Below are 21,725 nucleotides of genomic sequence, written 5' to 3' on the forward strand. Positions count from 1 at the left end.
TCCCTATAAAGGATCCGAACCCGCGGTGGGAGAGCCGCTGCGCTCCCAGCGCCGCACTCTCCCGAGTGCGCCACGGGCTCGGCCCAAGGTTCAGATTCTTGAGGACAAGAGCTGTAGCATTTTTTTTTTTTTTTTTAAAGGTGACCGGTAAGGGGATCTTAACCCTTAGCTTGGTGTTGTCAGCATCATGCTCAGCCAGTGAGCAAACCGGCCATCCCTATATAGGATCCGAACCCGGGGCCTTAGTGTTATCAGCACCACACTCTCCCGAGTGAGCCACCGGCCGGCCCGAGCTGTAGCATTTTTTAAAGGGCATGGAAGCATTACAATAAGCCTCTTCCTCTCTAAAATTAAAAATTATTTTGAATATACAAATACTATATGGTATAGAATTCAAAAGGTGCAAAAAGATAGGCAGCTAAAAATCTCCTACTCCATGTCTTCGGTTTCCCAATTACAAATGCTAAATGACTGTGCTTTTGCTGTTTTAGTGACTACTGGCAAATTGCCCCTCTTTGAGGCCAGACAGAAGCCACAGGAGGGCTCTGAGCAGAGGAGGGATGTGATCTGACTCAGGTGTTAACAGGGTGCCTCTGGCTGTGTGTGGGGTACAGACTGTGGAGGATGAAGGTGAAAGGCAGGGACCTAGTGGGGAGTTCATGACAGTAGTCCAAACAGGAAGTGATGGTGGCTGCCCCAGGATGTTGGCAGTGGAGAGAGTGAGAAGTGTTAGTTTGTGAATGAATATGTATAGATTATATACATATATATCTTTTTTTCTCAGCCTTTCTTTGTCTTTTATAACCTTGATATATATATATATTTTTTTTAAATATGGCCGGTAAGGGAATCTTAACCCTTGACTTGGTGTTGTCAGCACCACGCTCAGCCAGTGAGCAAACCGGCCATCCCTATATGGGATCCGAACCCGTGGCCTTGGTGTTATCAGCACCGCACTCTCCCGAGTGAGCCACGGGCCGGCCTAACCTTGATATTTTTAAATAGTCTAGGCAGTTCTTTGTTTGTTTTGTTTTTTGTAGAATGTTCCTCAATTTGAGTTGCCTCATAATTACATTTAGGTAATCACTTTGGGGCAGGAATACCACAGAAGTGATGCCATGTCGTTCTCGGTGTCCCACTACTGGAGATGTTGGCTTTGATCACTAAGTTAAGGGCATGTCCACCAGGTTTCTCCACTATAAAGTTACTGCTTATCCTTTATACAGTGAGTAAATATCTTGTGAGGTGGTACTTTAAGACTACGTAGATGTCCCATACCTCATCAAACTTTCATCCGTATTTTTTATTTATTTATTTTTTTGGTAGCTGGTAGGGAATCTGAACCCTTGACCTTGGTGTTATGGGGTTCATCCTTTTGGCAAATATTTATTGCCCGGAACTGGGGATAAAGCCATGATAAAAGCAGATAAAAGTCCCTGCCTTCATGGGGCTCATGTTCTTGTGCACTGACACTTTGTTTCTGGCCCAAGCCACTGGGGGAAGGGTGGCACCACAGGGGATACCTGTAGGAGGGATGGCACAGATTTCAGGTGGAGGAATCAAGGTTTTGGACAGGTAAAGTTGAGATGCCTGGTAGACCAGCCTCTCTTCTCAATCCCCCCTCCTCTTCCTCCTTTAGCCTCACACTCCCTATTTAAAGGCTTCCCTGGTCTTTTTTCTTCACTCAACAGCCAGGACAATGCAGACTTCACCGACCATTCCCGTGCCTGTGCTACGGCCTCCCCGAGGCCCTGATGGCTTGAGCCGTGGCTTTGCCCCTGATGGACGTAGGGCTTCCCTGAAGCTGGAGGTTCCTGAAATCCAGGAATGTCCAGAATTCCAGGAACAGCGGGCCCGAGCTGCACTTCGGGAACGCTACCTCCGCAGCCTGCTTGCCATGGTGGGTAACCAGGTGAGCTTCACATTGCACGAGGGTGTGCATGTGGCCGCCCAGTTTGGAGCCACTGACCTGGATGTGGCCAACTTCTACGTGTCTCATCTGCAGACTCCCATAGGTGTGCAGGCTGAGGCACTGCTGCGATGTAGTGACATTATTTCATACACCTTCAAGCCATAAGACATTATTGTGTTCACTTTTCTACCTTAGACTTAGTCACAGTATCCCAGCCTTCCAAATGTTCCTGAGCCAGGAACTCTGGGCCTGTAGAGTTCTGAGCTCCCTTGGAATTTTGAGTCAAGCTCCAAGCAACTCTGGATTCTTGAGACCTCTAGTGTCTAGTCAGTAAAATTCTGCAACACCAGGATTCTAGATTCCGTTGAAAGGAATGCTCTACCTCGCAGAACTCTGAACTCTACAGAAATACGGGCCTGATACCAGATCCTGAAGATGGAGTTGGGGGGATTGGGGGATAAAGGAAGGCACATTGCAGAGTGGGAAATTGTTTATTGAAGAGGTTGCAAAGTTCAGCCACCCTGAAGATACTCCCCAATGCTCCCCTTCTGCCAAAGAACCAATTATCCCAGGAAAATTCGACTCCTGTTTTTTTCCTTTTTTTTTTTTTTAAAGTGTACCCTACGAGGATGGAATCAGATTTAAGGGTATAGGGTGGTTATCCAAGGGCCGAATCTGGTGGAGCTGGGCCAAGAAGGGGAGGAACCCGGATAAAGGTGGGGAGATCGGACCGCCGCTAGTTTCTGGGAATGGCCGGAACAACGTGAATGCCGGGACTGGGAGATTTGGACTTTATTTCCTTTTTGGGTGAGCGGTGCCCCGTACCTTTACAAAGTGAGGGGCGTGGCTTTCACTGGGTCACATGGTCGCGCCCAAGCGCTCCTCCTGTCGCCTTATCTTTGGTAGACATGAGAGACAGCAAATTCGCTTTCCCGCACACGGGCGGGGGATGGTCGGGCCCTGTGCGGCGGCGCCACTAGAGAAGGTTTAGGATTAGTGATGAGGGTGAAGCTTCGCCCTTTCTCCATTTCTCTCCAGCCTTGTAGCGTGGCCGTCTATATCACTCGCTTCACTTAGCCCCCGTCACTAGTAATCTTTCAGCAGACCGTTTTTAAAAAAAGTACTTTCTGTCCCCTTTTGTAGCCCCTTCAAGTTCAGAACGTAAGTGAAGCCTTCCATCAAAAACCCCGTGGCGGGGCCGGCCCGTGGCTCACTCGGGAGGGTGCGGGCTGGGAGCGCAGCGACGCTCCCGCCGCGGGTTCGGATCCTATATAGGGATGGCCGGTGCGCTCACTGGCTGAGCGCGGTGCGGCCGGTCACAAAAAAGACAAAAAATATATATAGATAGATAGTTAGATAGATAGATGAGATTTGTTATCGTCTCAGTCGCGAAAGTGCGGCGGCCGATAACGTTGAGTAAGGCCAGCCGGTAGCCTCAGCTGCCATCAGTTCATTCACAACGCGGCCTCTGGCGAGTCCCGGGCCTAGCTCTCCAGTTGCCTTGGCAACGACGTGACTGACTCCGCCCCAGCCCCCTTTTATGGGTTCAGCCCCGCCTCCCCAGGCCGCTAGATGGGCGGGGAAGTCCTGGCGAAAGTGCGGAGGCGAACCGTAAGCGGTTGAACCGAGCCCTCGGGGGCGCGGCTTGGGCTCGCGCTCGTTCGCTCCTGGCTTGGTTATCTACCTTCACCACCTGCTGTTCGGTGGGCAGTTTCATTTCTCGCCTTTCTAATTTCTTATCCCAGTTTTTTTTTTTTTTTTTTTTTTAAAAGATGACCGGTAAGGGGATCTTAACCCTTGATTTGGTGTTGTCAGCACCACGCTCAGCCAGTGAGCGAACCGGCCATCCCTATATGGGATCCGAACCCGTGGCCTTGGTGTTATCAGCACCGCACTCTCCCGAGTGAGCCACCGGGCCGGCCCTCTTATCCCAGTTTTTAATTTTATTAAAAAGTCAGGGCTATGATACCCCTTATGGGCTAATATTTATTTTAATATTGTAATTTGAATTATATTTTTTGCAACGCTAACCAGCTACAGAACAGCTATTGATGAAACTGCAGTGTGCAAACAGAAGGCTTCGTCTCCACGCAGAAAATCCCTTTCAGCGTGTGTCACCTGTAGTCATATATTCAACGTAGCACCTGTCGCCTTTCCTTTCAACTTCTCCATCCCTTTACTTCTATCCTGGCCAAGTAGATGTTTTTATTTCTACCAACCCCAGTCCCTTCTCCATTTCCGGGGCTTGTGACGAATGTGTACGAACCTGAACATTAGTTATCTAGACTGGTGGAGGGGCGGGGAAGCGGGGACGGGGCGGCGAGCGGGGTCAGGGGGTGGGGGTGGCGGCGCAGGTTCGCGCTTGCGCGCTGCTCTGGGAGACGGCGTCCACCTCGCCCCGCCCCTCGTGTTCTGTAGTTCCGGCTTTGCAGGTTCGTTGCTGACGTTTCTTTATTCCGTGGTTCTTTCTGTCCTTTGTTCTCCCCTTCATATCAGATACGACACATCTCCACCCTCAAAGAGCTTAAATCTGTTCTCTGGCTTTCTTAGTACACGGTGGGCTCTACCGGTTTTTAGCGAAAGTGCGATCGCGAACTAGCAGGCGCGCGCGGGGCTTGGCGGAGGCGCGCTTGGGTTCCTGGCGGCGGCGACGACTACGACGACGAGGAGAGCGGACCGAGGCGGCGCCTGAAGCAGCGGCGGAGCCCATGCCCCGAGACGGCAGGCGGGCCCGGAGAGACAAGTCCGGGGCCCGGGGCATGTCCCCGGGGCCCCCGTGAGGAGGCGGCGGCGATGGAGATCCCGCCGCAAGAGGCGCCGCCCGGGCCGGGCGCGAACGGCGACGCGGAGGAGGCCCCCGCTGAGGCCGGGTCTCCCGGCCCGGCGTCTCCCCCCGCCGATGGGCGCCTCAAGGCTGCAGCCAAGCGCGTCACATTCCCGTCCGACGAGGATATTGTGTCCGGAGCGGTGGAGCCCAAAGACCCCTGGAGACATGGTAGCTACGGCGGAGGCACGGGGGCGGGCTTTAGGGAGAGCAGGGAATCTAGAAGGTCGGTGCAGGGCCTGGCACGGAGGTGGCGTTCAATAAACAATACCTAATGATGATTTAAAGAGACAGTCGTCAGTGTAGAGCTGGAGGCTGAAAGTGGGTGGCTATAGGGTGGGGAAGGTAAGAGTATCTGGTTTATACTCCCTCCCCCACCCCCAACGCGGAGGATGATCGTTTTAGGATTTAAAATGAAGGGTAATTAAGGAAGTTTGGTGGTGGGGGGGGGGTGCAGCTTTTGAGTTCATAATTCCGCCAGGGAAGGGTAGAGAGGGCAGTTAGGGGAGGAAGAGTGCGTCCACATAGGTCCTGAAAGGGCAGTTGGAGGAGTTTGATGGGCCCACGGGGGTGGAAGGAGGTTAAGTTGCTGATCTGCAAGCCTCGGGGCAAGGGTGGTCATGTTGGTCACTTTGTTGGCTAAAAGGAGGAAGAGGATTAAACCTGGACTGTGGCTGTAGAGGAGTTGGTAAAAGGAGGCAAAGGTAAACTCCCAGAAAAGCAGAGTTGGTGGTCAATTTGTGGGTGGGTGAGATAGCCAGAGGCCATGTTAGATCTTGGTATTAAGAAGAAAAGCAACTGCATGCCTCCTTCTCCTCCTCCTCCTCAAAAAAAGGAAACAGAAAAGAGGTTGTCAGTTGAAGGAAGAGTCTTTCCTGAGGAAGAGTTTGGAACTGTTATCAAGTAAGGAATTGGTGTGCTGGTTCATGGAAGGTGAGGATATTGAAGAAGTTTAAGTTTGGTGGCTTGAGGTATTGGGAGAGGGGGCAAGTTTATGGATTATTCATGGAAGGTGAGGACATTGAAGAAGTTTAAGTTTGGTGGCTTGAGGTATTGGGAGAGGGGGCAAGTTTATGGATTATAGTCCCCCAGGAGAAGGTTAGTTCAGTGTTGGAGTTGAAAGGGCAACTAGAGGAGTGTGTTGGACCCATAGGTTTGGGGAGGTGGAAAGTCGCTCTAGAGATTTTGACAGCAGTGTTGACAGCAACATGTCTGTGCTGGAGAAATCTGTCAGTCTTGCTGTGATGGAGCCTGTGAAGAGAGGGACCAGACTGGTTATAGATCTATTGAAGATGGTCTGTTGGCCCAGGGGAAATGTGAGGAACTGTTGTCAGTTTTTGGCAGTGGAGGAATTGGTGTCTTTGATGTAAGGGTGGAAAACATGGGAACTGGAAACTGAACACACAGGAAGCTTGCCATAAATGCCAGTTTGGCTAATTATTAAGGAGATGGTAGTTAATTTAAGATTCTTGGCAATGGGAGCTACCCAAGTTCTTGGGCTCTAGGCCCCAGGAATAGGCGGTAAGATTGGAGTTGGAGGCTTGGGGGATTGGGGCTGAGGAAAGGAAGAGTCAGAGTGGGCCCTGGCTATAGCATAGTATCCAGTCCAGGGAGTTCAGAGCAAGAAGGGGAAAGACCTGGAGAGGCAGAGCAGGGAGGTGGTCAAGAGCAGAGATTCCAGGTCAAATCCTGACTGCCATTTACCTGCATTGTGACCTCAGGCTGATTACCTAACTGCTCTGAGCCTCAGTTTTCCCATCACTAAAGAGGTTGACAATACTTATGCCACAGGATTGAGTATTGAGTATTTAGTCATGAGGACTAAGTGAAATCATGTATGAAAAGTGATTGGCCAGTGTGAGCCTTCGTGAAGTTGCAGTTATTGTCATTAAGGCAATGTTGGTCATTTTAGGGGTCTTTAGAGAGGAGTTGGTTCATGGGGTGGGGGCCTAGATGTGACTACTTCAGTAGATTCCAGGAGAGCGGCAGAGATGGTAGTCAGTTGGTAGGCCCAGGGTGAGGGGAAGGGAAGATGGTCAGTTTGAGGGCTGGAGAGTCAGTGGTAAGGGCAGTTGGAGAGTTTGGCACAGGTTGGGAATGTGTGTGGGAGGTAAAGTTTCTGGTCTGCAGGTTTCCAGAAAAGGTTTGGCTTTCAGTGAGCTGTTTTTCCTCTTTAAGCCTCCTGTTTCTTTCTCTGCAAATGGAGGTGCTAATTTCTACTGTGGGGTAGTTGTGAGCATTAAACAAGATAGTCCTTGTAAATTCCTGCCACATAAATAGCAGTTGTTATCCAGGCAGACTTGTTTTTTGGGTTTTTTTTTTTTTTTCCTCCATGGGCTGTCATGGAGAGGCAGTGAAAGAGGTTAAGGGCAGGGAAGAATGTTGGTAAAGAAATAGGGTCAATTGGTGTCTGGCTGGGAGGAGTGGAGCGGAGGGCTGCTGATTGGTCTGCCCTGGGTGAGGGGTGGAGGTAGTGACACCTTAAGGCTGGGGGAGTCTCATTCTCGGAGATTTAGAGAGGGGGGGTAGCAAGGACTGGTCAGGACTCACACTCTAGAGGAATCGGTGGGTCTGAGGTAGAGACGTGATGACATGGACTGGGCTGGAAGCATTGGTCCTTCTTGGCTGGAGAGAGGTCTTGAGGGGTTGGCCTGGCAGTGAAGGAGTTAGGTGACCTTGGGGCTGGGCAGGGCAAGGGTCATCGGTCAAGTTGGAGAATTTGGACAATGAGATTTGCGGGACAGAAAAACCGAGGGCTTGTCAACACCAAGGAGCAGGTGATAGCCTCTGTGCCTGGAGAGGAAAACAGAGTTGTTGACTGGCCTTGGGGCTGTCGAGGTAGAGGGCTTGCTGGGGTGTACAAAAGTAGTAATGCTAAAGAAAGTTGTTCCAAGGGGCTACCCAATTGAGAGGCCAGAGGGTCTTAGGCTGGGGGGCTGTAGGGAGGAGTTGGTTGGTCTTGGAACAGGGATGGGAGATTTGTTGGAGTTGGTCTGTAAGCCGTAGGGAGGCACAGGGAGTGTTATCTGAGTTGTAGACCTGGTGGGAAGGATGATGGAGGAGTCCATCTAGGGCCTGCTGTGTGGCATGATGCCAAGGCCAAGGGGTGACAGACAAGCTGGTGGGTCTGGATTGGGAGAGACTCGGTCATCCAGAAGCTATTCTGCCAAGGTAGAGATTGAGAAGTTGCCTAGGCCAGGACGTGCAGGGGAGAGCCAGGGCTGGGAGAGAGCAGCACTAGAGGAATCGAGGGACCCCAGCACAGGGTTTCCTGTTCAACAAAGCCTTTCCCTGGGAGGAGAGCTTGGCCAGGCCCTGCCAGAGCCTGTGCTGTGGTGAGAGAGGGTCAAGATTGGGACTAGCATGGTGGCCCAGCCAGGTGGGAGCCCCTTCAGGCCCTCCAAGGAAGGGTCTGCATTTGGGGAATTCCTGGAGGTGAGATGATCTGGAAGAGAGACATTGTGAGGAGGGTCTCAGGCCTACAGAAGCTCAACCCAGCACCTAGGGAGGCCTTCCTGGGCTTCCCATCTTACCTAGTGTTCCCACCCTCTGGGGGCCTGCTTATTTTCCTCCTTGCACTAATGGCTATCTGATGTTACATTACCTGTTTGTGTTCTTGTTGGTAGTCTCTCTCCCACTGGAATGGGAGAGCAGACACTGAGTCTCCTCTCTTTTCTACTTTCCTCAGCACCTAGAAGGACAGCCAGTGGTAGTTGTAGAATGAGAGCACCCATTGGATATGTGAGGCCAGGCCATGTTTGGGAGCCATCTAGCAGAGTGTGGCTGAGCAGCTTGGGAGGGGGAGGCTTCCAGGCCAGCCTTGGCAGCAGCATGCTCTGTGGCCTGTCATTCTTGCTGAGCATTGTTTGTTTTCTCATTTGTAAAAGAGGGCCAGTGATCCCTGTCCTCCAGACCACCCAGGAAGTCTGAGAGGAGGGGATGAACCCTGAGGGGCAGGGTCTCCTCAGTGAGCCGAGCCAGGTGTGTGTGGATGGGAAGTGAAGCTTGGGGAGAAGGTAGGGAGGAAGTCGTGAGTGGAAGAGGCTGCCTCAGTACTGCTAGGCTGGGCACGTAGACGCCAGGGGAGGGGGGTGTGTGTGCCTGTTGTTCCTTACCCCATCACATGATGGCAGACTACGGTCCTAGCTTTTTTGAGGGTGAAGGCTAGATTTGTACCAGAAACCCTTCCAGACCAAACTGCAATAATGGCTAAGGCTCGGCTGGTCTCCCAAGTACCAGCTGAACACTGTGTGGGGTTTGCAAGGCAGGCGTGTGAGAGGAACTTGTGATCAAGAACACATGACACTGGCCACAATCTGGGAGACTCATGTGCCCCCCTCCCCCAGTTCTGCCAGTGACTCATTCCCCGCTCCCTGACTTTCAGTCCTGGAGTTTGTTGGTGTGGGGGTGTGGGGGGCGCATAGCACACAAGTTGCCCACCAGGAAACTTCTCGTGTAAAGTGTAGGTGTCTGCAGGCTGAAGGGGGCCCAAACATGCCACATTTCTGGCCAGCTGAGCTTCAGGGAGCAGAGTGGGTGGTAGGATAGTGGCAATGTTGTTCTTAAATGGGGATCCAAGAGGGTGGAAATGCCATACTGTTTGTTCTCATCGAAACTGGTGCTGCAGATTTAGTCCTTGAGACTGGTTTGGCAGGTAGGAATGCATCGTTGGTGGTAGAAAGAGGCCCTAGGTTAAAAGAATCACTCATTTTTGCATAAGTGGTGGTATTTCTGGGAAGACAGGAATGAGGTTGAGGGGGATGGCTTTGATGCAGCTACTCAGATTTCCATCTGGGCCCAGCTTCACCTCCTACTTCTGGAGTTGGCAAGTAGACTCTGCCACTGAGCAGCCGTGTGACTTTGAGCGATTGTTCTCTACGTGCCTTGATTTTTCTGTCTATAAAACGCAGCTGACAGTAGTATCCTCATAGGGTAGTGGTGAGGATTAAGAGATGTAATGCAGTGCCTGATCCATAGTGAATGCTCAGGAAATGTCTCCCTTGTTATTCCTGTCATCACCACTCCTCTATCGTCCCCCCCCTACAGCCCCCAAAGTGTAGTTTCTGCTTCCTGCCTCTGGTGTGCATTGGCACTCATTTCTCCCCTAATATCTCCCCCATCAGCATCCTTCTTTCCCTCACAGGCCCACTCCTCCAAGATTAATGTCGTAACTGTCCCTGACCAGGCATGGGAAAGGCCTTGGGGCTCCTGGCATGACCCTATCTGTTACAAGCTGGTGACCATGGGCAAGTTGCCCAACCTCACTGAGCTAAAACTAAGTCAGGATATTTTGGCTCACTAGTATGAGAACAGCAAGAGTACCAAGAACTGTTCGCCCCAGCTTCTTTGTATACCAGCTAATGACTTTGGGCAAGTTGCAGCTCCTCCGTGAGGCTTAGTCTCCTCTGTAGAATGGGCTCCACCACCACAGCCCTCTGTCTTGTTGGGACATGACTGGGTTAATGATATTGTCACGTGAGTGCCTGCTCTCTGCCATTCTGGGCCCTTTGCACACTTCCCACTCTGGCAGCTCTCAGGGCCTGCACATGCAGGCAGGCTGCCCTGATTCTTTCAGTCTCCGACTCTATGTGTGTTCTCATTGTATTTCCCCCTTCAAGGGCAGAGACCATGTGCGAATCACCTCTTTGACCCCAATCTGGTACACAGTAGAGCTAGGTCACTGGACGAGTGTTGGAAGACATGAGGTTTTTTATTAGATCTAATACCCCATGTGGTATTTGCAAGAAACTTTTTCATAGTAGTTAATCTAGTTGATGCCAGGACAGGGGCTCTTCCTCGGAAATTTACAGATAGGCTTTGGCATCTGCCCTGAGCCCCCAGAAAGAGCACTCAAAACTGGCACCCTGCTGGCACTCAGTAGTCACTAAGTGAGTCAGTAGACGTACATGTGTGCGTGTTTCTGGGAGCAAGGTATTGTGGCTGTCGTGAGGCTTCGCAGGTATTTGGCTCCAAAAGGATTAAGAACTGTGGAGCCAGATGCCCTGGGCTGGACTGGCTGCAACTGAGGCAGTTGCTGGGAATGGAGGCCAGGAATCTTTTTTTTCACAAAAGCTCTCCAGGCAGTTCTGACAACCAGGTTTGGCTGTCCTTGTGCTCAGGGCTCCTTATTCAGTTCAACCACTCAGTACTCAATCCTAAACTGCCTTCTAGACCTCAGATCAAGGCTGACAGGTTGATCTCTAAGACTTGTTTTGGAGCAAATTGATAGGGGAGCATTGAAATGTCTGATTTAAGGTAACTGCAGAAATTTGAGTTGGGAAGGCAGCCTGCTGCAGTAGAGCATGTGGGGCCTGCGTTTGAGTTCCTGTTCTCTTGATGACCCTACAGTCACCAGTCATTGCCTCCCATGTGCCAGGCACTGGTCTAAGTACCCTTCATGTATTATCACATTTAAATCTCACAATCACTCCAGAGGTATGTGCTTTTCACCCCAATTTGTAGATGAGGATATGGAGGCCCAAAGAAGTGAAGTAACTTATCTGAGGTCACACAGCCAGTAAGTGGCCAAGCTGGGATTCAAACCCAGGCAGTCTGGCACTAGAGCCTACACTCTTAACCCCTGCATACTGGCTGCGTGAGGTTAGGCAAGTTGCTGCATTCAGTTCAGCATGCCTTGTAGTTTCTTCCCTAGAACACATAGCTCTTTATAAAATGGAGATGACAATTCTGGCTTTGCAGATTGTGGCATGGATGAGAAACAGAGTAAATGGCATTCAGGAGGGGATTTACTGTGGTTCTTGGACAGCTCCAGAGTCCTGAGAGGCCTGTGCTGCTCCTCTGTCCTCAACATCAGCTGTTTATTCTGACCCTTGCACTTCTTGCACTACACGGTGTCTGGTACGTGGTAGGTGCTCAATACATCCCTGCTGCATGTGTGATTGGTGACTCTGACCAGTCATTCACTCTACATGGCATAGCCATGCCAGGTGCTAGGGGTCAGGGTAGAAGACAGGCCTAGTCCCTGCCTCCCTGGAGGCATTTGACTTCATTGATTTCTTCACCAAATTTATCTGAACCTCTGCCTCCCCAAGAAGATTTTGCTGTTGCCAGTACTTTCTGTAACACCTCTGAGGTAACAGTTTTTCCCTCTCCATTATCTCCTTGGATCTCTGAGCCCTACCTCTCCTTCTTCCCCCTAGTTAATGCATCCTTGGCCTGCCCAGGACATCCTGCCTAAGACATCCTGCCCCTGGGTGCATTGTGGGAAGTATGTGGGCTGTGAAGTCAGGTGCTTGGACCCCTCCAACCATTGTGCGACCTCTTCAGGTGACTTCACCTCCTCAGACCCTTTCTGGGGATGTAGCATAATATAGGTATCTTGTCACTCTTATAAAATCCAGAAAATTTCAAATTCTGGAAAATGTTTGGCCCAGGGAGTTCCAGTATGAGAATATGGAGCCCACAGTGGGCCTCATTCCCATATCTGTGAAATGGTAAAATGGTAATAACATGAGAGGCAGCACAGGAGCTCACTGGGTGCCAGGCCCAGCTCTGCCCTTTCAGTTTCTTTGCCTTCGTATCCCCATTTGTGTGGGGATTAAGGATTAAATTAATCCATACTTAGAAAGAAACTGGAACAATAACAAGCTATTGCAGGTACTCAGTAAGGACACTGGTACAGTTGAATGAGATCATGTCACCACTCTGAGTCTGCCCTGACTCCCTCCTCTCAAAAAGTGAAATGACAGTCCCACCTCCCTTGGCCTTATCGGATAGGTGAGCAGGGCCAAGTGACTAGTGGTTAGGAGTAGTCGGCTGGATGTGATTTCAGCTCCACACTCAGGCTGCATGACCGTGGGCAAGACTTTTGACCTCTCTGCACCATACTTTCCCTGTTTGTGAAGCCACTTGACAGACAAGGAGTCTCTTTCAAAGCTTTTAAGACTCTCTGGGAAGACTAGAGATCCAGGCCTAAGGCCCATGCAGCCAGGATTACACCCCAAATCCAGTTGAACTGGGTGCCACTCCTGTTAGGTCAGCCCGGGACACCTTTGGAAGCTGGAGGAAGCTGCCACAGCCCCTTGCCAGAGTAGGTTTGGAGCAGCCCCTGCTGTGGCTGAGCCCATGTAGGCTCATGGGCTAGAGCTGTATAGGAGGCTGGGGTCTGGTGTTTCAGGTCAGTGTGGGTGAGACATGTAGAGGGGGTTCCCCAACTCCAGGAAGGGGGTTCAGAGGCTGGGAGCCAAAAATGAATTAGAGATCTATTATGCTTGGTTACATTTCCCCACATTAGGAAGAAAGTTCCATGAAGGCAGGGCTCATCTTCGCCTTGACTAACAACCCCTGTATCCCCAGAATCCTTTGTGATGCCTGGCTCCTGGTAGGCTCTCACAATGGATGGGTTGGTGGTGGATGGAGGTACACTGTAGGCACTCAAAAGTTCTCACCCCCTTTCCTTAATCTAGGCAGCTGGTATGGAGTGGTTGCCTCAAGGTGGGGGTGGAGGTTTGGAAGTGCCTGCTGACAGCCGCTGGACTCAGGTGACTTGCCCGAGGCCTTTCTCCCTTCCTAGCCAAAGCCTGGATTGGGAGCCCTGCAGTCTGGGAAGTCGCTCCCTGGTTGGGTGGGTGGGCCCCTCTTGAAAGCTGGTGCTTGGGACTCACTGGGGTCAGCGACTCAGGTGACTTGCCCGATGCCTTTCTCCCTTCCTAGCCAAAGCCTGGATTGGGAGCCCTGCAGTCTGGGAAGTTGCTCCCTGGTTGGGTGGGTGGGCCCCTCTTGAAAGCTGGTGCTTGGGACTCACTGGGGTCAGACTCATGTGTCACACTCACACCTACCACTCCCTCTCTCCACAGTCTCTGAGGCTTGCACCAGCTGCCAGCTGCCGTCAGCGATGTAGTTGGAGAGCTGTTTGTGTTCTGTACAGCCCTCCTCTTTTTGCAAAGCAAAGCACCTTCACAGCTGAACTCACTTGCTTCCCAGAATGACAGGGATGGAGGGAGGTGAGGGGAGGGTGTGGCTACCAGAAGATGAAAGCAAACTCCAGGGAAGTGACCCAGTGCAGGGGTCATGCTTCCCTGATGATGATGATGGTGGTGGTGGTGGTGGTCACAGCTCCCTTTTGTGGAGCTCTTACCACGTCTAAGCTTTTTACGTGCATTTACTCATTTGATTTTCACAGCCAGAAGGAGAAAACAGAGGCTCACTGGGTTGCTAAGGCCACACAGATAGTAAGGGGAGGAGCTGGGTTCAAGCCTAGCAGCCTAGCTCTCCAGAAGGAATTGTTCTCATCCTCTGCCCTGTTTCCATAAAGCCTCCCAAGGCCCCTTCATAACCACAGGATGAAGTCCATGCCCCCGAGCCTGGTGTGGGAGGCCCTTTGCAAATGGATGCCCAGCACCCTGCCCGCCCCCTCCCCCTCCTGGCCTGCACACACTGGTGCCTTTTGCTCAGCATGCCCCTTGCCAGTCCCCTCCCTTTCCTGGCAAACTTCTGCTCATCCTTCCCAAGCTGGCTCACATGTCGCCTCCTCGGCAAGGCCTTCTCTACTCCCCAGGCAGAGTTCTGCTCTGCTCTCATGGCTTCCCATGGCACCTTCTCACACTGCTGTTATTTGTTTGGGTCCATCTTCCCCCACTGAACCCAGAAGGTGCATGAGGGACTGCATCCTATCCATTTGGCTTCTAGGAGGAGCCAAACCACTGAACACCTCCGGGAACCTTAGGGACTCCGGGCAAAGTGGGTCTGCTAATGAGTGACCCAGGCTGGGTGCCTTGGAGACCTTGTCACCCAGGCACTGGGGCCTCAGAACAGCCAGGAGCATGAGGAGAGCAAGAGGGTAAGGAAGATTTTTCTTTGGGTCATTTGTTTGTACATTAGATTGTTCCTTCATTCCTTTCCAACAAGCATCCATTTTGCTGCCACTTGGCTGTCCTAGGTGCCAGGTGGAGGGGCCTCCTGACTGCTCTCCTGCTCCCTCTCTAGCCATTCTCCACCTAGCAGCCACAGCAGTCTTGACAAAGCAGACATTGTTACTCCCTGTTTCAAATCACGCTTTATGACCACCCCCAACTGCCTTTCACAGCTGATCCAGAGGCCCTACAATAGCTTAGGAGGCCCGGCATGACCTGGCCTCTGCCATCCTTGCTAACCATGACAGGGATCACCTCGTCCTGCACTCGCTGGGCTCAAGCCACGGTGGCTTCCTTTTGGTCCTAGAACATGCAAACAGCTCCCCACATCCTATCGTGGTATGCTGGCCCCTCTCTCAGGTACCAGCTTGTCTTTGAGGTACCAGCAAACCCTTCTTTCCTGGCCCTCTGGATGGGTTCCCCTGTCAGGTGGCCTTCAATCTTTTTATCTGTAGGCTTGCCAGTACTCCCTCTTGCCCTCAGATTGGAAGCTTCATGAGGGCAGGGGTGTATTTGGTTTGGTGCTGCTGTATTCCCCAGTGCCCACACCATGTGGCTGTGCTTGGCTCTGAGCAGGAGCTTAATATGGCAGGTGGAGAAGGAAGTGTGTGTGATGCTGGATCTTAGTACTAGCCATGAGCACGTGGACAGTCCCTGTCCTCATGAATCCCAGGGTCCAGGAAAGAAAGTGGGAAGAGAGGGGTCATAAAGCTTGCTTTTGGTGTCCTGTCCCCCCCGCCCACCCCCGGCCAGCCTCATGGAAATGTAGGACTGTGGGACCGAGACACAGACCCATCTTTGCTGTTAACTTGCTGTGTGTCATAGGCCAGGATACTTGCCTTCTCTATGCAGAGAGATTGTGCCCAGTGTCTGTTTCCCCATCTCTCTGTGTAGGATATCCCACCACTTAGAGGGGTGAGTGGGTCCCAGGACCTCTTCCTTACCATGAGGTAGGAGCTGAGGTTCTATAACTGATCTGCCTTTCTACTTTTGTGGCAGGTGACCTGATTCCCTGTCCCCTTCAACAACAAAGCATGTCACAGATGTTGGGTGGCCAGCCACCAGCTGCCCAGCTCAAGCCTCCCCGACTCCTCTCTTTTTCTTTCTCCCTCTCCTTGTTCTGTAATCCCCTTCTGTCCTGGGCTTGGGGTCCTTGCTTCCTGGCCTAGTTCTGCCCACTTTGATCACAATGACCAGACAATGCCACATTTCCCTGAGGGGCCGCCTTCCTTGCTGGGCCTGGGCTCAGCTCTTGGGATCTGCAGTGCCCCAAAAAGCAATCCTGTCCCTTCTCTTATTCTGGATCATTACTGTCGGGGAATGTGCCTGTGTCCCCCACTAGACTGGAAGCCCCAGGAAGGCAGGCCCCTGCTGTGTCCCCAGTACAGTTCCAGGCACAGAGCAGGTGTTCAGTGAGTGTTGTTCCATTAGGATGGAGTTGAATGGGGGGTGCAGGTAGAGCCCAGAGATGGTGCCCTTGTGAAGCCCAGCTTAGAGTGCCCAAGTCTGACAGCAGCCTGATTGTCTCTGGTCCTGGGGGAAGACATCCTAGGTTGGTGGGTTGGGCAGGTATTGGCCAGCAGGGTCATCTGACTTAATGTGCTACCAACTGCAGTTGAATCCAAATGCCTGTGTTTATTGCACACCCAGTCAGGAGAATCCGGGGCTAACACAAGCCCCTTCCTCACATGGTGTACTTGGGGAGAACAGATGAGGAACCTGCCTTGTGCACTGGGTCCCCTGCCACCCCGACTCCCTGCATGAAGTTGTTATTGGTGGGAAGGGTATGGGCTCTGGGAAATCTGAGGTTTTCTCTCCAGCCCCACCACATTGCTAAGTGACCCCGCACTGCTTGAGCCTCCATTTTCTCCTCACAGCCCTCATGGGGCTGGGGAGAAGGGGTGTCCATTCACCCTGGAAGCTGGAATGATAGTTGTTACTAAGCAAAGGCATTGAAACCTTGGCAGTACATATTGACTCTTTTCTAACATTAAAAGGAAGGTGTGCTCACTGTAAGAAAAAAGAAGTTGGGAAGTCTAAGGAAGAAAATAAAAATCACTTGTTAATCTCACTGTCTGGAATTTTTAAAAAACAGTTTTGTCGAACTGTAATTCACATACGATGTGATTCACCCGTTAAAAGTGCACAATTCGGGCCGAGCCCGTGGCGCACTCTGGAGAGTGCGGTGCTGGGAGCGCAGCAGCGCTCCCACCGCGGGTTTGGATCCTATATGGGGATGACCGGTGCGCTCACAGCGCTCTCTGGCTGAGTGCGGTGCGGCCAGTCTCAAAAAAAGGACAAAAAAAAAAAAAGTGCACAATTCATTGGTTTCCACTGTTTCAAGAGCTGTACATCCATCATCACAGTCAATTTCAGACAATTTTGATTACTTAAACCGTATGCCTTAGCATCACCCTTATTCCCCCATTCCCCGACCTAGGCAACCACTCATATGCTTTCTGTCTCTGTAGATTCAGTACATTTCATATAAATGAAAGCATGCAATATGTGGTCCTTTATGCCTGGCTCTTTCACTTAGCATAATGTTTTCAGAGTTATACATGGTGTAACCTGTATCAGGACTTCATTCGGTTTTTTTGGTGGCCGGCTGGTAAGGGGATTTGAACCTTTGACCTTGGTGTTACCAACAGCATATTCTAACCAAGTGAGCTAAACGTCCAACCTAGGCATTCCTTTTTATTGCCAAATAATATTCCACTGTATGGATTCACCACATTTTATTTATCTGTTCATCCAGTAATGGATATTTTTTGGTTGTTGCCACTTTTTGGCTATTATGAATAATGCTGCTGTGAACACTAATATACAAGTTTTTGTGTGGATGTGTTTTTTTATTTCACTAGGAGTGGAATTGTTGGGCATATGGTAACTTTGTTTAACTGTTTGAAGAATTCCTCCACATCTGCACCATCATCTGTTCTGGTTTTTTGGGGGTTTTTTGTTCATTTGTTTGGCAGCTGGCCAGTACAGGGATTGAACCCTGGACCTTGGTGTTAACAGCACCACACTCTAACCAGCTGAGTTAATAGGCCAGCCCTTTTCTGTCCTTTTGATTATGACTATCCTACGGGGTGTGAAGTGGTATGGATTTACATTTTCCTTATAGCTGAACATGAAAAGATGTTGAGCATCTTTTCACGTGCTTATTGGACATGTGTATATCTTCTTTGGAGAAAGGTCTTTTCAGATCTTTTGCTCAATTTATTTATTTATTTTTTGGCAGCTGGCGAGTATGGGGATCTGAACCCTTGACCTTGGTGTTACAAGACTGTGCTCTAACCAGTTGCGCTAACCAGCCAGCCCCTCTTTTGCCCATTTTTATTTTTTTATTTATTTTTATTTTTAAATTTTTTTTGTCCTTTTTGAGACCGGCCGCACCGCGCTCAGCCAGTGAGCGCTGTGAGTGCACCGGTCATCCCTATATAGCATCCGAACCCGCGGCGGGAGCACCGCTGCGCTCCCATCGCCACACTCTCCCAAGTGCACCATGGGCTCGGCCCATTTGCCCATTTTTAAATTGAGTTGTCTTTTTATTATTGAGTTGTTAAAGTTCTATATATACTCGTATTCTAGATGCAAGACTCTTACAAAATAAGTGATTTTCACCACCGAGGATGCTTTCAGTGCATTTCCTTCCCATCTCTTTTCTCTGGCTGGATATATAACTGTAGATAGATAAAAATAAAATTATAAGGATACTGTAGATACAGTTGAATATCTTTTTTCACTTCACTTCCCCATTTTTTAAAAAGTGTGATTTACAGTACATCATTGGGCTGTTGTAATTTGTTCTAGCCATTTCTGCATAGCTGAGCATTTAGGCCCTTTCCAATTTTCAGTCACATAAATAATGCAGTGATATCCTAGTTCATAAATCTTTATGTACTTCATGGGTATCTTTCTTAGAAGAAATTCTTAGAAGTGGTTTTACCACGTCAAAGGACAGGAACACTTGAAGCCTCAGATGCCGTCTTTGCCACACTGGACTGTGAGCCTCGAGGGCCAGGGTTCTGTTGTCATAGTCGTCATTGTAGCACTAGACTTTTTTTTTTAATTGAATGAGTGGATGAATACTATTTGCATTTGGATGAATACTATTTGCATGTTGATGCAAAGATGGTGTCTTGTTTTAGTGAGAATTCCTTTGACTATTAGTTAACCTGTTTATTGTTAACCCTTATATACTTTAGGGAGTTGCTTCATCATGCCCTTTGCCCATTTTTGTTTTGGGATCTTTTGTAAGAACTCTTTCTCTATTGAAGATAGACAGAATTTTATTGTGCAAGTATATTTTTCCTCATTTACCTTGCTGGAAGAGTGGGGAAAAGGAAGTAGGACACCTCTTAAAAAGAAGCACTTTTTTTTCTTAAAAAGAACCACATTCTCAGGGCTGGCCAGTTAGCTCAGTCGGTTAGAGGGTGGTGCTGATAACACTAAGGTCTAGGGTTTGATCCCTGTAGCAGCCAAACACCAAAAAAAAAAAGTTTAAAAACCCCCCACTTTTTTAGGGGGCCGGCCCGTGGTTCACTTGGGAGAGTGTGGTGCTGATAACACTAAGGCCAAGGGTTCGGATCCCTATATAGGGATGGCCGGTTAGCCCACTTGGGAGAGTGTGGTGCTCACAACACCAAGTCAAGAGTTAAGATCCCCTTATCAGTCATCTTTTAAAAACAAAACCCCCCCACTTTTTCCTTTGCTGTTTCACTGGATCTTCATAGCAAAGCCCCTGTCTTAGCAGAGCAGCTCAGGGGTGAAGGAACCCAGGGCTGGGGCTGTCAGAAAGAGCCAAATAAGCAATGTCAGCCTGGGTCCTGGAGGCTGTGCAGTTTAGGAGGGAGGGCACTTCATTGGCAACCTGGTCTAGGCAAAGAGCAAGTTACAGAGAGTCCCTTATGAACACAAGTGCAGCTACTGTTTGCTGAACACCAGGCTGAGCGACCCAGTGAAGCTGGTGATGCCCCTCATTTTGTAGATGAGGAAACTGCTACTCATAGTCACTAGTCACTTGCTGAGGTTGTGCTCTTTTGCAGAAGGTGGCCGAAGCCAGGGCAACCCTGCGCCAATCCCTGGATACACCCAGCCCACAACTACAGAGGCTCAGTGAGTCTCTCGAGCCTCAGCGAGTCTCTCGAGCCTCAAATTTCAGCAGAAGCCCAGACTCCTGCTCCTCCCCCAGCCATGGCTACCGTATTATGAGCACCCCCTATGTGAGGGTCCTATTTATCATGTGTTATTTCTTTCCAGTAGCTTTTTGATCCCTTTTGAGTACCATTCTCTGGCCCTGCAGGTTCTGGCATCCACCCACGTGTGCAGCCTCCTCTCAGGCTGCCCTGCTGCTCTGTTGGATGCTGTGATGTCCACATGCCAGGCCATTGCACTGGCCCTTTTCTCTGTCTGGAAGGGTTTACCTGACTTTTGTGTGGCTATTATTTGTATATTTACATATTACTTACTGTCCTGTGCCCTGTTCCCCTCCAGTGTAAGCTCCTTGAGAGGTGATGTTTCACTGTTTTATTCCGTTATAGCCCTAGCACCTAGAATAATGCCTGGCGCAGCGTAGGCACTAGATACATATTTGAAGGAATGAATGAATTTCTGGCTCTTACTCATTTTTTAGGCCTCAGCTTAAATGTTCCTTTCTCTTATGGGTCTTTCCTAACTACTCCCTAAATCTAATTTGTATCCCCTCTCTTTTTCTGTAAGATATGTTTTTTTCTTTTTCTTTTTCTTTTTTGGAAGCTGGCTGTTACAGAGATCCCAAATTTTTTCTTATAATTTGTAATTTTTATTTGTACAATTTGTTTACCTTCCTAGCAATTAGTCTCTGAGGGCAGGGACCAGACTTACCTTGTTCACCATTGTCTGCCCAGCCCAGGTTGTTTGGTAAAGAATGAGTGAGTATGTTCTTTAGTTCCCAAACAGACCTCACGAGGGGTGATGGTGTTACCCACTTTTTATACTGTTGATTTTTTTTTTTTTTTTTTTTTGCTACTGGCCAGTGTGGGGATCCAACCTGCTTTTCTTTTCTTTTTTTTTTTTTTTTTAAAGATGACTGGTAAGGGGATCTTAACCATTGACTTGGTGTTGTCAGCACTGTGCTCATCCAGTGAGCTAAACAGCCATCCCTATATGGGATCTGAACCCATGGCCTTGGTGTTATCAGCACCGCACTCTCCCAAGTGAACCACGGGCCGGCCCCCAACCTGCTTTTTATAGGTGAAGAAAGTGAGGGTGGGCGATATGAAATTGCAGGTACCCCGTACTGGAGTCTTTGCTGGACCAGTAAATGCTCACGGTTATTTGATTCTAAAATTATAAACTTAAAAAAAAAGTAAAATTTCAAACTAAAATGCCCCAAAGCCTCTGAGTCTAGCTGACCATCTGGTTCCGCTGACCAGAAGCCTCAGGCAGCTGGCCTGATGTAGCCTGCCTGGTTCTCGCAGGGCTGGTTGTCCCTTGATGGGCACTGACTTTTCTCAGAGGCGCCCTGGCCTGGCCCTGTTGCTTACCTAAGACTTTGGTGACTGTCAGAGCTAGGAAGTATTGAGCCACTAAGTGACTCGGCAAACCTTTTTCAAGCACCTCAGTACCCCCAGCTCTGTGCTGAGCCCCTTGCCTATTTGCCTTTCCTGTTTGCTTCATAGTGACCTTTAGTTCACCAAAGGCGCCATCAGCTCCCTCCTCTGATCCTTTGCACATGCTATTCTCTCTGCTGCAACCCTCTTCTGCTTATTAAATTATTGTTATTCAGTTCTTTTCTTGGCATATGAAATATATACGTAACATACACATAAGTTAAAGTGCAGTATAATGAAGACCTGTGAGCCTACCTCCCAATTTAAGAATGAAAATATTGCTGTTAACTCACCTCTACCTCTGGATGGGTGGTGGAGCACAGAGCTCTGTAACTACTGTCCTGACTGTTGTGATTGTCATTCCCTGTTTTTGTTTTGTTTTGTTTTGTTTTTAAATGTTACCACCTATGTGTGTATGCTGAAGCGTATGTTTAGTTTTGCTTGGTTTTGAGTTTTATAAAAATGATACTGTGTTATGAGTGGATTCTTGGTCCTTGCTTTGCTTTTTGTCTCAAAATTAT

At 49.7% G+C, this 21,725-nt stretch overlaps 2 protein-coding genes across 4 annotated transcripts in view; both read left to right on the forward strand.

Moving 5' to 3' along the window:
- The first annotated feature begins 1,696 nt into the window (after positions 1-1,696).
- On the forward strand, positions 1,697-2,489 carry GEMIN7 (gem (nuclear organelle) associated protein 7). Its single transcript, XM_008586603.1, has one exon. It carries the CDS (start codon positions 1,700-1,702, stop codon positions 2,075-2,077), a length of 378 nt encoding a protein of 125 aa, XP_008584825.1. The 5' UTR covers positions 1,697-1,699; the 3' UTR covers positions 2,078-2,489.
- Positions 2,490-4,336: 1,847 nt separating this feature from the next.
- The window catches only part of PPP1R37 (protein phosphatase 1, regulatory subunit 37), a 51,464-nt gene continuing 34,075 nt past the window's right edge, over positions 4,337-21,725 (forward strand). For 2 of the 3 annotated variants that reach the window (XM_008586604.1, XM_008586605.1), the window contains exon 1: positions 4,337-4,907. In XM_008586604.1, the coding sequence (XP_008584826.1) occupies positions 4,706-4,907 (202 nt within the window). In that variant the 5' untranslated portion in view covers positions 4,337-4,705. The remainder of the gene's footprint in view (positions 4,908-21,725) is intronic. The other variant, XM_008586606.1, reaches the window with a different exon arrangement.

This window comes from Galeopterus variegatus, unplaced genomic scaffold (assembly GCF_000696425.1).
Source record: "Galeopterus variegatus unplaced genomic scaffold, G_variegatus-3.0.2 Scaffold4041, whole genome shotgun sequence".
Classification (NCBI taxonomy): Eukaryota; Metazoa; Chordata; class Mammalia; order Dermoptera; family Cynocephalidae; genus Galeopterus; species Galeopterus variegatus.